Raw genomic sequence first — 17,251 nt, forward strand, 5'->3', positions numbered from 1 at the left:
GGCATGCACCACCATGCCTGGCTAATTTTTTCTATATATTTTTAGTTGTCCAGATAATTTCTTTCTATTTTTAGTAAAGACAGGGTCTCACTCTTGCTCAGGCTGGTCTTGAACTCCTGACCTTGAGCGATCCTCCCGCCTCGGCCTCCCAGAGTGCTAGGATCACAGGCGTGAGCCACCGCACCCGGCCTCAGCAAACGTTTCTTTCTCACAGTTCTGGAGCCTGGGAAATCCAGGATCAAGGTTCCGGCAAACCACTTCCTGGTTTGCAGGTGGCCACCTTCTTGTACAACGTCCTAGCACCAGAGGGCACAGAGAGAGAAGGGAGCTCTCTCACACCCTTCCTCACAAGGGCACTAACCCCTTTAACGAGCGCCCCACCTCATGACCTAATTACCTGCCAAAGCCTCCACCCCTAATATCACCACCTTGAGAATTAGGCTTCAACATATGAATTTTGGAGAGACATCCAGTCCACAGTGCTCATACCGAAAGGAAAACCGTAATGCCAGTAACATCTTTCAGAAGAGACTAGTGACTGTTAATCAACTTTCAATAGACAATTTAATCATCACAGAAATATGTCTCAAGCACACACACACACACACACATTACGTATCTACATGCTGGAAATGATAATTGTCTGCATGTGCGCAAACACACTTTGCATGACTACTTAGATCAGGCACGTTTCTAATGTAGAGCTCACATACACAATCAGATACAAAGTCCTCTCTGAGTCTCTGCGACTCAGCCACGGAATTTCTTCATTTAGATCCTCGCTACGCGCCCAGTGAGGGCAGTGAGGGCGGACCTGGCCCGGGGGCTGGGCCCGCAGCTGTCTCTCTGTCATGAACAGAGGAAGAGCGACCGAGGTTTCATTGCTGTGTGCTCCAAAGGGAAAGGCTGGGAATGACGTCAGCTTCCATGAAGAACTATTCGTCGTACGAGCGACTCTATCCCTTTTAGTCTCTGATACGTTCATTTGTTTTACTGAAGAATCTTCTTCACTCGTAGAACCATGCATCCTCACACAGGCAGATACTTACAGACGAGACTCTTATTTCGGGCCCCGGTGCCTTTCTTCACACCGATTCCCTGCTCGGGCCGGTGCTTCAAGGCATCCATCCTATTGAGCAATTACTGAGCGCTTACTGTGTGTTGGGCCGCAGAGACGGGACAGTTAGCAAGACTGATAGGGTCTCTTTCATGGAGCATGGTGGGGGAGTGGGAGAGCAGGGAGGGGAACCAGAGTCAGTAATCGATGACAAACAAGGAGCAAGCACATGTTGTAATTTCAGACAGAGCCCAGTGCAGTGACAGGACGGTAAAGCCCCCTTCTCCTCCCTTTCTGTACCTGCCCATCCCCACCTTTCCGTCTCTTAAAGACAGTTCGCTGGCAGCCTCCTCCACCGACCCGGATACACCGTTCCCTCCCTGTGTGGGCCCGCTGATCCTGCCTTGCTCCTGTCCTGCCAGTTGTCGCACTTGTGTGTTTACCTGCCTTATCTTCCCCACCAGACTCAGCGTCTTTGGAGTAAAGGTCAGCAACGTTCCCTTGATGACTTTGCGGTTGTAATTCCTGGCACATACTCTGTTTTTGCTCTTCATTGTAACCCCGAGACACAGCACGTAACATCTGATAAATGCCAATTTCACCGAATGTGTGTGACTTTAAAATGTGCACTCTTTCCAATGAATCTATCGCCGTGAGAAAAACTAATTTGGAAGACACAGCATATATCATATTCAATAAATGCCAATTAACTGAATGAATCTGCTTAAGGAGTGGAGTAGCCGTTAGGTAGGAGCTTAACGGTGGCTTATCTATTATCGTATCATGTTGACTTGAGGCTTTTAGAAACGATCGTGCCGATGTGATCACAATCTTCCACAAAGATTTACAGCCACGTGCTATGGGTCGAATCCAGTAGCTCTCGCCCCGTGTACCATTTTAAAAATTATTATTACAACTTAGGATTCACGTGTAAGTGATGAGAGAAATCGAACAGAATAGGTAGGCTGTGTAGTAAAGGGGCAACTCAGGGCTACCAAAGGAAGACATTTTTCAGAACCCAGAGAACTTGTTCCTGGAAAGAGTTAGAGCAGTGAATTGTTTTACGCAAGTAACACGGCACCAAAGGACAAAATAATTTGAGGACCGTGGAGGTGCCAGGAATTTCTGTGTTTGAAAGTGCACTGTGATCTCACAGTGGCCTCGGGCCGTCTATCCCAGGGCCCACCAGCCTGGGTCTTTATCCTGTGCCTCTCAGGGACTACCGGTCCCAAGGAAAACAGGAAAAGCTCTTGGCATTTCAGGAATAAAGAGCTTTTTAAGGTGATTTAGCACTCACCTGCATGATAATGAGTATTATACAGGCCAGAGAACTAACCCAGAGCTTTGAACGTTAATGAGAAAATGCCTCCTATTGTTGGGTTACAGTAGTTATAGTAGAATCATGCTAAAAGTTCTATCAGACATAAGATAATCAGATTTGAATTTTTTTTAAAGTAGCGCTGAAGAGTGCTAATTTATTTTATCTATTTATTTATTTTTAGAGATGGGTCTCTCTCTGTCACCCAGGCTGAAGTGCAGTGGCACCATCATAGCTCACTGTAACTCAAACTCCTGGGCTCAAAAGATCCTCCTGCCTCACTCAGCCTCCCAAGTAGCTGGGACTACAGGCGTGCACCACCATGCCCGGCTAATTTTTTAAGTTTTTCTTTAGAGACAGATTCTCACTATGTTGCCCAGGCTGCTCTCGAACTCCAGGCCTCAAGCAATTCTCCTGCCTACGCCTCCCAAAGTGCTAGGATTACAGGTGTGACCCACTGGGCCCCGCCCAGAGTTGGATTTTATTAAAAGTTACATCTAAAAACTGTAGGAGGGCTTATGTGCTCCTCTACACTCCTTGGTGATTTTCCTCAAGCACAGACAGTTCTGGGGCGTAAGTTAACTCCTGAGTCTTGCCTTCCACTTTCGAGACAGAATCCAACAGAGCACAGGAAAGCCTGACGTGTATAAGAAGACTGAGGTCTTCTGCAAAACAACCCACACATATCTGCTATGTTTTGTAGACGTAGACTTATTTTTTAGGTGAATTTAGGAAATGAGGAGCAAAAATTTGTGAGTAGGAAAAGCTATTTTCTGTTTTTACTTTGCTAATGGAAAACCTGAACCAGAAATATGCTGAATTAGTGAAACTCAGTAGAAAGATTTTATTACGGGCAAAGCAGCGGGCCTTTCCTGAATTTCTAGATGAGATCTCGTTATCAAAGGACAAAAAAGGAGTTGAAAAAGATTAATAAGATATAGAAATTTGGATTAATAGAGGGCAAGCCCTGTTTTATCATTGTGGTACCCATTATTCCTAAAATCTAAAATAAGTACTATTTATTCAGCACACACCGACCGGCTAATATAATAGCTGTTTCATGTAATTTTCTAATTTCATTCTCTCAATACTATGTGATAAGTATCATTAGTCCCACTGTCAAAGATGAGGAAATAAAACTTAGAAATTTTAAAGTAATTTGCTCAAATTCTTACAGGTCGTAAGTTGAAGAGCCAGGATTGAAAACCAAATCTGTGTGACTTTAAAATTTGCATTCCTTCCAATGTATCCATTGCCTTGAGAAAAATTAATTTCAAAGATCAAACAACACCCTCCCTTATTTAAAAAAAAAAAATTCTTTAAAGAATAAGACTAATGCTGCACTTTAGCACTGAACTACCAGAATTTTTTTTATGCATTAACTCATAGTAATAATTTTTAATTTAAATGTGTTTAACTTATTTAACTTAATTAGTTTGCATGACCAGGTCTAAGCTCATTTTTTAGGAACGAGATCTGCTAAGTGCAAGCACGTCTCACTGGTCTTTCTAACCTCATTGTAGTTTTTAAGTCCGAAATGACAGCTCACGGTGAGAATTCAAACATACTGTGCTAAGAAGCAGAGAGGCGGGTTCTGAAGGATCACATAACAAGAACGGCAGTGCAGACTCAAAACTCTGTCCAATGTCAACATCAAGTGAAGTTTTACAAGAACAGATGACCTTCGGGAGACAGGGAGGGAAAAAAGAGAGGGTAGATGGGAAGGGATAGAAATTCAGGGCCTGAAACAGGGGACGCTCCATGCGAACTGTGCCAAGTTGTCTTATGACCATTACAAAATAAACTGAAGTTATTTCCTCAAAAGTCACTCAACATGAGCACGCTAAACGTTTCTTACCATATTTGGGTGTTATTCGATTCACTCTAAGGGAATGATCGCCTAAGTGATTTTCTGCAAATCCTGTTTATCATCCCACTGGCTATAACATTCCTTATTTTTCATGAACGTGATCAGAGTTCCGTGCGCCTCTTTGAGATAAGCACAACCACAGTTCAGTGCAATTACCTGGATAATCTCATGGTGTGACATGTGCCACCTAACTATTTTGTTAGGTTTCTGAATCATTTGTTCTCCAGCGCTTCCCACTTGTTAAATTAGGTAGGAAAGGGAGAAGAGAAGGGGAAGATAGAAGAAAAATATTACCCTCACCAGAAAAAAACCCAGCAATATTAAGAGTAACTCAGAACTATCGAATTATATAATACATTTTTTCCCTATAATTTACAAGTCCCATTTCCTTTCCTTGTGCGTGTGTGTGTGTAAGAAGAGGTGTATTTGATTTTCTTCTCTGCCTTGAGTATCTTTTTTTTTTTTTTGCAAACAGAAGAGCAGCAGAAACAGAGTCGGGAGCGCGGTAACACCGGCTGATGGATTTCTTTTCGGTTACCTTGTAACTTCTGGTTGTACTCGGTCCTGTCAGACTGGCTCCTCCGCAAGGTGCCGGAGTGGTCCCCAGAAGCACCGCTCTCCACCAGGGTGTCCGTCTTCCTCCTCTCCAGCATATAGAGCCTGGGCCTCAGGAAGGTCAGGTTTTTTCTCTTGGTGCCCATGTTTTCTTTCCCAGCGGTGTCCTTGGGCTCCATCTGAGGCAAGGACGGGCTGCAGAGGCTCGCAGGCGACGCCGATCGCTAAGGCGCGTCAGGCTGAGGGTCTGAGCCGCTGGACTGAGTTTGCCTGCCCCTTGCTAACCAGACTGCTTCGCTCCGGGTTACCTGGCTGCGGCTGCCACCTCTATGGGAGTCCCAGAGCCCCACCCCGATGAGGTCATTCTTTTTTATACCTAGAATCCAGCAGGGGAAGCTGCCACCTGTTACCTGAGAGACTCCCAGCACAGAGCTAGGCAAAGCAGGGACCTGGCTGTCACATGCCACTGAAGCAAACAAAACTCCCATTGTGTGGGGCGCGGGCTGGGGGGTGGGGGCAAGGAAAGTGAGCCAGGCGAGACGGGAGGAAGTGCCAGCCGCATGTCCTGCAGCTGTGGGTTCTGTGTGCCCGTGGGTGTGCACAGGTGCGCTCCGGACCTGGAGGCAGCCTGGGGCTTCTGTGTGGCTTTGGGCTGGAGTCACTCACCTGTGGCCCTTGGAGTCAGCGCGAGGCTGTGAGAATTTGCATTTGCATCGTGAGAGTGAGCAGGGAATCGTTTTGATGATTGCTGCGTGCACTCAGAGCAACGCATCCACCTCTAAACAGCGAGCATGCAGAGGTCATTTACTAAAAACGTGCTCGCCAAACCCGGACCCACATGCCTGGGAAAGTGAGGATTCGCTTCCAGAGCGAGCCGGCAGCAGGCAAAAGCAGCAGAGGGGAGTGAGCGCCACGGAGGCCTAGAGCCCTTCCGGATTTCTCTCTCCCCCCTGCCCTGGCCTGACATGACTCCCTTCGTGATCCCATCCTGTCCTACTGTGTTTCGGTCCTTGGAAGATGAGCACCGTGTCAGGGTTTGATTTCCTTATTTCTTTTTTCTTTTTTTCTTTTTTTGAGACAAAGTCTCACTCTGTTGCCCAGGCTAGAGTGCCGTGGCATCAGCCTCGCTCACAGCAACCTCCAACTCCTGGGCTCAAGCGATCCTCCTGCCTCAGCCTCCCGAGTAGCTGGGACTACAGGCACACGCCACCATGCCCGGCTAATTTTTTCTATATATTTTTAATTGTCCAATTAATTTCTTTCTATTTTTAGTAGAGACGGGGTCTCGCTCTTGCTCAGGCTGGTCTCGAACTCCTGAGCTCAAACGATCCTCCCGCCTCGGCCTCCCAGAGAGCTAGGATTACAGGTGTAGCCACCGCATGTGGCCAGGGTTTGATTCTACAGGACGTTTTCCTGTCGCTTCCACAAATGTAGTGCCGGGGAAGGGCAGCCCACCTTGGGAATACAGAGAAGGAAAAAAGTTTGAGATCGGAGAGGCCCATGGAAAGTGGGAAGGACAGGGCTGAGGGTGGGGAAAGAGAAGGGCAAGTCGCGATGGGCCTTTCATTAATTTTTTTGAAGTTGTTTTCCTCATATTTACTGCGATCTCCCAAGGGGGGAGTTCTCAGAGGCTCTGGGAACGTGCTGAGTGTTTGTGTGCCCTCGGTAAACAAGAGAGACCCTGAGGAGGAAAATGGAGTCCCTTCTATCCTAAAGGACCACCCAAATTCCGCTCTGTGCTGCCCATCCTGAGTCTTGGTTAACTCCTGTTCGACAAGATTTATAAGTGAGGAAAAAGAGACAAAAACCATTTTCCCAACTCAGGATGTGTGGGCTGAATACAATTTGCATAATTATCTTAAAAGATAAATGACAAATCTTCACTCGCTGTAGAGACATCTATATATAGCTTGGCATAGTGAATGGCTTTTATTTAATATAATTGATAGCCTTTTTAAATAAAACTTCCCAAATGCATTTAACAACTACTTCCAAAGGTATATTTACCTCTAAGATGTAAAAAGAGCTTTTTTGATTTATGTTAAAAAATCTCAATTGTTTTCTAATATATATGTATGTATGTACGCAGGCATATATATACACACGTATGTATTTTTCACCTGGTAACTACCAGAGATATGTTATTTATAGTACCACCGCAAAATCGTGCAATTAAATCTTAGAATTTATGGAAAATAAGAGGTGTAGGGACATAGCACTCAGAAACTTTGTTGGTGGCCCATAAAAAACAGATAGAAACCTAATAAAAATGGCACCATGGTGTTACACATGATAAATGTTTAAGAAATACATAAATACTGCAGTAAATGTGACCCTTTATTGTGAAAAAGCCCTGGAATTTGCTTGGGGAAGTGGGTCTCAGGCCACAGCTTGTGCATTACTGTGAAGTGGTGGGAGAAGCAATATTTGAAATCGGAGGGGAAGGCGCAGCACCAGGTGTAGACGGGTACAGCTCACAGCACAGGCGGTAAACTGAGGCCACTGGGAATGTCTGAGAGGTGGCGTGCGTTGAGTTTTGTGTATTCGTATGTGGCTCCGGTGATCTGGGTACAGTTCTCTGCATTCACGCAAAACCAAACATGCAATTGTGTTATGTTCAAACAGTTCCCTAATATATCAATATTGTTAAATTTATGCTTTCAAACAAGCATCATGGCAGAACTCACTGCAGTAGCTTTGTTGTATAGTCCTGCGTTGCTTAACGAGGACACGTTCTGAGAAACGCATCATTCGGCAATTGTGTCATCGTGTGAACATCATAGAGTGCACGCACGCAGACCCAGATGGCGCGGCCTGCTGCACACGCAGGCTGTGGGGACAGCCTGTTGCTCTTACGCCACAAACCTGTGCAGCATGTTACCGCACCGGATACTGCAGGTAAATGCAACACAGTGACAAGGGTCTTAGTCCATTTCCTGTTGCTGTAAAGGAGGTATCTGAGACTGAGTAATTTATGAACAAAAGAGACGTATTTGGCGCGTGGTTCTGCAGGCTGTGCGAGAAGCCTGGCACCCACAGCTGCTTCCGGTGAGGGCGTCGGGGAGCTCCTCTCAGGGGGCAGGTGCGAGGGGAGCAGGCGTGTCGCACGGTGGGAGAAGGAGTGAGGGAGGAAGGCAGCGGTGCCGGGCCCTGGCTACGCCGTCTCTGAGGAATCTGCTCCCGCCACCCAGACACCGCCCACCAGGCCCCACATCCAACGCTGGGGATCAGATTTTAACGTGAGATTTGAAGGAGTCGAACATCCAAACCATGTCAGTGAGTATCTGTGTATCTAAACCTATGTGAACATAGAAAAGGGACAGTAAAAACGGTGTTACAATCTTGCAGGACCCCGTAGTGTCTGTCGCTGACTGAGACATCGTTTCGCAGCATGACTGTGTCTTTCACTCTCGCCGGTTGTGAAGATGCACAGCACAGCTACCGTGAGTTCAGTGGTCAATATATATTTTATTTATTCACAATAGTTTCTGTGTAAACTTTAGAAATAACAAATACTTTCAAAGCTACGTTCTATTCAATCAATGCATGAGGCCGACACCGTTAGTTGCTCTCTCGATCTTCATTCCTGCCGCCTCCTACCCCTGTGCCCTGTCTTGCCGACAGAGCCCTTATTTTCCAGGCAGCGTTAGGCTTGGCCAATTAATGGTCATTTTGTTTCCCGTTTGTCTAACTCCCTCGCTGCTGGGGGTGGCCATGTAACCCCAGCCCTGGCAAATGGGATCTCAGCAGCAGTCTGCTAAAATGAGAGGTAGGGGATTGATTCTGGGAAAGCTTTGCTTCTCTAATAAACGGGGCGGTCGCAGCTGGCTTCAATCTTCCCTCTTTTTCTAGACTTGGCATAATGCAGGAACAGGCACAGCCATCCTGTGCTCATGAAAAGACCAAGAGATCCGTGGGCTCTGACACCGCTGAGATACAAAACCAGCACGAGCAGCCATCCACATCGAGACTTCTTGCCGTAAGGGTGAAATGAACCTCCCTCCTCTAGGCCATTGTTAGTTGGAACTCGTGTGAATACCTTTCTAACAAATTTGACAATGCTTGGTATACATGCAGATTCACAATTCTCTTGCTTAATTCCTTGACATTTCTCGAGCCAGTGTGTTTAGAATCACAAGCGTAAAACATGATTTCATTTTGGTAGAAATGGCAGCGGCCGGGCCAGAGCGATTTTGCGAGGTTTCGCACCGAGGCATCTCGTTGGAGAATCAGCAAGGCTGGAGGAGCAAAGCCTCTCAGCTGTCCATGTTTTATGTTTTTTCAGCAAAGGTGCAAAAATATTTCAATACAGGGAGTTTATATGAATAAAATTTTGATATTAAGGCATTTAAATATATTTTGTTTGGAGTAGGGAACAAGCAGTTCCTGGTTCATTATCAGGAAGAGCACTGGACAGTGACTCCAGGACAGTTTTCGTCGTGGCGATGATGCAAATCAGCTTCGGGACCTTCCAACTGACACAGTCTCTCTAGGTCCCATTTTCGTCATCTGTGAAACGTCATGGAGAGCGGGTCATGTGTGCTATTCATGGAATATTTTTGGTTCTTCATTTGGGCACATGGAAATACTACACTGCCCTGCGCCTTTCAGTTCATGCGTGGCCACGGAACTCGCTTCGGCAAAAGAAGTTAATTGAAAGTGAAGTATGTCACTCTAGGGGGAAGTGTTGAGAACACAGTGCATGTTTCCCTGTACCTTTCTTTCCTTTGTCCGTGGGACTGACAAAATCCCAGGCCCTGGCTGCTCCACTAGGCTGAGTCCTGGAATGCGGGTGGCTCAGAGCAGAGCCCTCAGACGCCCGTGACGATCGCGTGGTCTGAGTGTGAAAGAGCCCTTTGTTACTTTAGGCCACTGAGATTTGGGGCTTTTTATTTCTATAGCATAACCCAGACTATACTTACTAACGCAGGGCATAGATTAAATGAGACATAAATCTTTTTCAGGTCTAGCATTATGTGATTTCAGGATTCTACGACCCAGGGTGCTATTAGGTTGTAAAACTCACAATTCCAAAACAGAAATCCCAGGAACGGGATTAGAGGAGGGAGAGAAAGTTAGGAAATTATTATGGGGGTCAATTCTTGGACTAGAATGTGGTGGTAGGCAGGGAGAAAAGTTGATGAATTCAAAATGCCTTTTGAAGGTTGAACTGACAGAATGGGCCGCTGGTTCGACTGAGAGGGACGCGTGAAAAGATGAATGGCGGATGGGTTCCAGGTTTCCGTACTGGTGACCGGGAGGGTGTTAGTGCTTGGTGCTGATACAGGAAGAAACAAGGACAGAGAAAGAGCGAGTTTGCTGGGATTGTCCACAATTCTATTTCGGATGCACTGGGGTTAAGGGCCTGCAACGGACGGATTGGAAATGTCAGGTAAGCTTTGGATTTATTTATAAATGTGGAGTCTCTGTTTAGATTTTAGATGAAAAACTACAGCCATCAGAATATACATATTATCGAAGGCCATGGATTGATGAGGTCTTTTAAGAAGAAAACATATCCAGAAGAGGGATCAAAATCAAGCCCCAAAGAACTCTAAGTTTAGAAGTGAGTTTGGAAGAAAACCCGGCAAAGACAACCGAGGACAGCAACCGTTGCGATAGGAGAAAAGCAACAGAGTGCGACGTCGTGGAAGTCTAGACAAGGTTTTCCGAAAGGAGGGGGTCGTCAGTCAGCCAAGAGGCCAAATAAAATGAAAATTGAAAGTAATTATTTTAATTTGGCACAACGTTGATCACCTGGCAGGTTTTCGGAAGGCGTTTCAGTAAAGTGTCAGAGGTGGAAGCCAGAAGGGAAGGGATTTCATTAAAGGAGGTAAGAACTTTGAAATACGTGGGAATGACACTTCTGAGAACACTGGCAATAATTTGTTATTATTCAGCAAGTACTACAGGTAAGGATTATCCCAAGGTGAAATAGTAAGAAAGGTACAATACTACAAACACGGAAACAGGTTCAGGGAAGTTAAGTAATTTTCCCAAGATCACACAGGTAGTAAATGATAAAGAACTCAAATTCAGGCCCCTCTGGCAGGAAAGCCTGTGGTCTCAGCCACTCTGCTGCACCCCAAGTGCCTGGCAGGCTGTCTGATAGGGAGCAGGTGCACAACCAGTGGACTTCTCTCCGCTAAATACACCCAGGAACAATCCCCCTTACCTTTCCTTTATTCCTTGCGATGAGTTCAAGGGATTTGAATTTTATCAAGCATCTCAAGTGATGTTCGTGCATAGTTCAACCTGGAGAACTCCTGCAGCCATTCTCCTTGTCTCTGGTGTCTCTCTCCTCCAATCCCTCTTGCCCAAGGCCTCCCGAGCTTCCTTTCTGAACTGCAAATTAGATCGTGTCATTCTCCAGATTAAAAAAGAGCTTGATGGATTATTTCCCACCGCATGTAGAAAGAAATCCAAATGTTCTTTAGGCCTCAATCAGACTTTCAGGTTTCATTTCCAGTTACTTACTATTCTAGTTATTAATTGCTGAATAACAAATCGGAAATAACGAAACTTAGTTGCTTAAAGCAATGGTCATCTTTGTCTCAGCGCTCACAGTTTCTGTGGGTCAGGGATTTGGGAAGGGCTCGGCCAAGCAGTTCTAACCTAGGTCTTTCACGTAGTTCTTGGCGGATGCTGGCTGGAGCTGAAACAGCAGGTCGCTGGAGCGGCTGTGGGTCGGTCAGGCACCTTCTTCTCACAGTTTCAGGGCCTCTGTCTTTAATCTCTCCCTGGGACCTGGTTTGGGCTTCCTCCATAGCAGAGCAGCTTGAGGGAGGTCAGACACTTACAACAGTGGCTCAGGTCTCCAAAAAGGAGCATCCTATGAGCCCCGGCAGGTACCCTATTATGTTCTATGACCTGTCCTATGAAGCCACATACCATCGCTCCCGCCATGGTCCCAAAGCCTACTTCTCAATGGGAGCATAGATCCTGCCTTCTCAACGAGAAGAGTGTCAAAATCACATTGCACGGAGAGCACATGGGATGGAAGAAATTGCTGTGGCTATCTTTGGAAAATGCAATCCGACTTACGGACTCATTATATTCTCTGTATTCTGTTTTCTTTCGAGATTGGTTTTATTCAAGCTGTTTCTTGTACAGGGAATTGCCTTCTGCATCTTGGTGATTCAAGATACAGCTTAAAGTTCCCCTCCTCTGTGACATTTTCCTTCTGTCCCCCGAGAACAATTGCTCCCTCCCACCTCTGAAATTACATATCAGCTACTTCTGTCGTAGCAGAGGAAGCTTGGTATATTCAGTGACTGCAGTTAGATTGTGAGCTCTACATCTTTGCCTTTGAAACCCTCATGACTAGCGATTTGAGATCAATAAATGTTTGTTGTTGCTGGGAGCCAGGCGCAACAGCTTACGATCATGTGCAGCCTACCAATTTATGGGGACAGGCTTAGCTGTGAGCTGCAGATGTTTTTTCCCTCTCTATGATTAGTACCTTCTTTCCTGGAAAGGAAGAATATAGATATGGAAACAAAAGAGAAAATCAGAGAATATTACTTCCTCAAGGATGAGGTCATTAATGCATTTGTGAGATGACCATAAAGCCAACTTTGAGAGCTCCCTATTCAGCTATAAATTATTTGTAGTGGCCCTGCTATCTCGAAGCTGTGTTTTCATATCCACGGCTGTGCTTCCTGAAAGCAACAATTTCTGTTAATGCACTGACCAAGCAGCAGCATAATAATCCTGTCAGCAAACAATGGATGGGAGCTGAGGATGGGAAAGAGGTAAACCTTCTAATGTTTTTATCCTTTTGACGGAAGTAATTTTAGCAGTGACACATGATAGTATTTGGGCCTTTGTCTCAGCCATAATGAATCATCCATTACAAGATTTTCAAGGTTGTCGCGGGGAAATTTATCTTGGGAAGGGGAAGAATCTTTGCAAGTGCATGGGATGGCCTGGCTACGATCAAAACCAGCCACATAAGCAAGAAAAAGCACCACTGGAATCTTTGAAAACCGTCTATTTAATGATGCCAGGTTCTAAGTCAGATCACTGGATTCAGATTCTAATAGTTTATGATTTTTCAGAATTCATTTAACAGTTACTCAGCAGAACAACAACTTTGGTCAAAACGATTGATGCAAGAGATGAATTATTCTTATTTTTCAGAATTTTTTTGTCTCCTTTGTCCAATTTCTCCCATTTTTATTTCCTAAAATTTATACCTAATTGACGTCAGATAGCTTCTAAGTATGAGACAGAACTATAGTTTTTATTTTAATTGTAAGCAGCCAGCTTCCTGCTTCTTATTATAAGTATGAATAAATAGAAACATTTATTGAAAAGCAAAATCTTAATATTATGGTTGAATATTTAAATGTACATGGTCATAGTAGCACCATGTTTTACGTGCAGGATTATATGCCGTGGACTCCTAAAATATGACCATCAAATGACCCTAGGGACTCAAGTTAAAACAAGTGATCCTTTGTTCTACTTTCAGGCATTTTCTTTTGCACTTCACTTGGTTTTCATTTGTGCAGAAACCTGTTTGTTGTGAGAGCTTGGTATATTGACCCCAAGTAGACGTTTGTGCTTTTTTGCTTGGAGGTGAAAAGCAACTGTTATAGGCAACTAGGAGAAAAAGTGTATTTTTAATAAGCGCAGCAAGGACTCATGTAAATCACTTAAGCCAAGAAGCCTTTTTTATGTCTTGAGTGCCTTTGAAAAGCATATTGGCCACTGAACTAATCATGGACCTTAGCTTCATTAATTCTGAGATTTCCGTATGAATTTTCTGATTTCCTTCTTGGTGTGGGATAAACCCTGTATCCTCTCTGACTCAGTTTCCTTACCTTACAGGGGTGGGAGCTTCAGATTGATCTCAGCGTTTCGTAGAGCTGTATTGCTACTCCTTTAGAGAATATGATTAAATCCAAAATTATAGTATCCATGGCAACCATAACTAGGTCAGTTTGCACATGGAGTAACAAATAACAGTGGAGAGCCTGTATCCTTTTCAGATTCGACCATCCTCTATGTTTGCAAAACCTTGCTAGGCTGCTGAAAGTAAGTAGCTTTGCAGGAAAAGGGGCTAGTAGCATCCAGGAGAGTTATTTTCTCATTCATTTATGATCCGCACACTCATAAAACTTCAGGCAAATTAGGCAATATATATGTGATTTTAGTTTGCCCAATGTGGATATTTGAATAATGATTTTTAATAGCGAAGCTTTATTTCTTTTAAAATATTGTGATTAATGTCAAACAAAATTAACACCTAAAGAACTTCTGTAAAAAAAGAAAATTGCAGTGGCATGGAGATACCTTCTTTCCACTTTGGTCCCAGCTAATTTTTTTCCTTCAGAGGTACTGTTTTCTTACCGAATCAAGGAATATTCATTGTTTCTTCCCATTCACCGCTCAAGTATTTTTATCTGACAGCATATATAACATGATCTGGCGTTTTATAAAACCAATTATATTTATGTACATGTAATTCCACATATGGAAATTTCACATAAAGAAATTTGGACAGATACATACATGGGCAGTGGAACTGGAGGGAATTTTCCCATTTTAAACATTTCTGTATTTAACATTTTAGGATAATTTAGCAGTTACTAAGCTCTTTATAACATTTGATTCTCCTTCCAGTCACCCAGTCAGAAGAATGTCTTCTCTTCAAGTAAATAAGTAGAACAACAGCATTAAGAATCTACCATTTACTGAGCATCTACTATGTGTCACGCTGTTGGCACCTCAGAACAATTCTGAGCAAATACTCCCATTCTTGTCGTGCAGATGCAGAGCTGAGACTGAACGACGTTGATTGCTTTCGCTCGAGAGCGTCTGGTGGAGGGAGAATGGGATTCCGGCCCACGTATGTCAGGCTCTGAAACCTGTCCCCTTCCCATCAGAGCACATTTTCTTCATTAAAAAAAAGAAGGGTAACTTGTACCTCGCCATTTCTGTAGTTTCTGAGTGATTGATTCTGGAAGAGGACAATGTCTGATTGTCAGAGCCAGTGGCTGTTGAATTAGATTTTCGGCTTTAACCTGCATATTTAGCATTTCAGGAAACTGAGATCCAAGGAGTGAAAGCGATTATGAATGGTCATCCAGTTGGTTAGCTGCAAATTTAGAACTAGAAATCTTTTCCCCGTACTACAACACATTGTCAATCCAGAAAACAGTCTCTCACCTAATTCACTGTTGCTCACTGTGGCATGGTTGGCCGGGCTCTCAAAGGCAAATAACCCATTTTGTGGGCGTTCTTTGTGCGGCCATTTCCTTCCTTCTTTGTGGTAATGTACGTGTGCATTAGGAGTCACCCAGAGCAACCTGAGATAAACTGAAAACAAATATGCCATTTGCTTTTAAATGTGCTAAATTTTATCCTATGTCAGTATAAAACATATAAACAAGAAGTACACATGATTTGGGGTAGGATTATAAGGCTGTGAATTCAGACTTGTAAAGACACAAAAATTTTTTTTTTTTTTCGAGAATAAAAGTAGGTGTAGGCTGGGCACGGTGGCTCACGTCTGTAATCCTAGCACTCTGGGAGGCCGAGGCAGGCGGATCGTTTGAGTTCAGGAGTTTGAGACCAGCCAGAGCAAGAGCGAGACACCGTCTCTACTAAAAAAATGGAAAGAAATTAGCCAAACAACTAAAAATAGAAAAAATTAGCTGGGCATGGTGGCGCATGCCTGTAGTCCCAGCTACTTGGGAGGCTGAGGCAGGAGGATCGCTTGAGCCCAGGAGTTTGAGGTTGCTGTGAGCTACGCTGACGCCACGGCACTCACTCTAGCCAGGGCAACAGAGTGAGACTCTGTCTCAAAAACAATAAAAAATAAAAAAAAGAATAAAAGTAGGTGGAGAAAACAGGACATTTTTGAACAGGCAATCATAACAGAGATTTAGTGAGACCACAAAGGACAAGAAGTGAGAAACAGCTCAGAGACTCTGAACTGGAACTATGTCCACCTCAAAAGAAGAGTTTATGCAGGAGAATCCTATAAGCAGACAGTTAAGCACCATAATTTTCAATCACGTCTTGGGCAGACTATGGCTTAGCAGCTTTAACCTAATACCAAGAAAACTGGATCTAAAGAAAAGGCATCCTCTGGGAGGCAGAGGCAGGCGGATCGTTTGAGCTCAGGAGTTCGAAACCAGGCTGAGCAAGAGTGAGACCCCGTCTCTACTAAAAATAGAAAGAAATTAATTGGACAACTAAAAATATATAGAAAAAACTAGCCGGGCATGGTGGCGCATGCCTGTAGTCCCAGCTACTCGGGAGGCTGAGGCAGGAGGATCACTTGAGCCCAGGAGTTGGAGGTTGCTGTGAGCTAAGATGACGCCACGGCACTCTAGCCCAGGCAACACAGTGAGACTCTGTCTCAAAAAAAAAAAAGAAAGAAAAGGCATCTTTACCCCTCAGTGATCAAAGATTATAAGGAAAACGCTTAGTATATAACCGTGGTGAGGTGCATGACTGTGTGTGTCTGGGGCGGGGGAGGAGGATGGAGACTCAAGGTGGACAGGAAGATGGGTGCAGCAATGTGTGTGATCATCTAGAAAAAGTCCCAAGAAAGCTGTGGGCAATGGTAACCTTGTGACGAGGCGAATTAACCAATGTGTGTCTATATATTTGCATCACTTTTGCTGAGATTCATTTTGATTTTAGTTTCAAGAAATTGTTATATCATTTAAATAATTTGTTCTGAAAGTAAATCAAAGGATTGCGGAGATGGATACAACGAAGCCCTGACTTCAGCATTATACAATTCACCCATGTGACAAAAAACATTTTTACCACCTAAATCCATTGAAATAAATAAAAATTGGAAAGAAAAAGTGAAAGGAGAAGTCACTAAGTCAATCAACAAGCACTTACCAAAAGCCTGAATGCCTACCTCTGCTGGACCCAACAGGAGTGCTCCCGGGCAAGGAACAGATGACCGTTTCCGAGAATTCTGATCTCACTAAGGGTTGCCGAAACGACCTCAGGTAGCAATGACAGAGAGGAATAATCTGTGTTTCTGCTGACCTTGGTGACTTTGGCTGAGTGTCATGACCATGGTGACATTGGTCACATTTTTTTCAAACAAAGATGTATAGTCTGTCAAAAGCAAATTGGATCCAGACCATGACAAGGTTTTGCTTTTCATCATTTTCCATAAATTAAGCCTTGTGTGGGGGTGGAAAGTGTACACTGGACGCACGCAGTTTGCTAATGTGATGCCTTATCGAGCCTCTTGCCTCATCATTTTCTGCTGCTCTTCATGCATCGGGAAGCAAAGAGGACTCGAGTGCCTCCTGGTAGCAGATTGATTCAGCGTTTCCACCATCGATAAACACCAGTTTCTCAGAAAAACCTAACAGAGTGCTAATACACAGGAGAAAGGGCATCGCCCTCGAATTATTTAAGGCCCACTGGATGGTTTTCCCCGCACTATTCAGGCACAGTCCAAGGT

General features: G+C 44.3%; 1 protein-coding gene across 1 annotated transcript in view; it reads right to left on the reverse strand.

Annotated features, from left to right (window-relative positions):
* The window catches only part of ARHGEF38 (Rho guanine nucleotide exchange factor (GEF) 38), a 140,021-nt gene extending 135,042 nt beyond the window's left edge, over window positions 1-4,979 (reverse strand). Inside the window, 1 exon segment of the mRNA XM_012655114.1 lies at window positions 4,784-4,979. Coding sequence (XP_012510568.1) covers window positions 4,784-4,979 — 196 coding nt within the window.
* Window positions 4,980-17,251: the final 12,272 nt, after the last annotated feature.

The sequence above is a fragment of the Propithecus coquereli genome, unplaced genomic scaffold, assembly GCF_000956105.1.
Source record: "Propithecus coquereli isolate 6110/MARCELLA unplaced genomic scaffold, Pcoq_1.0 Scaffold46, whole genome shotgun sequence".
Lineage (NCBI taxonomy): Eukaryota > Metazoa > Chordata > Mammalia > Primates > Indriidae > Propithecus > Propithecus coquereli.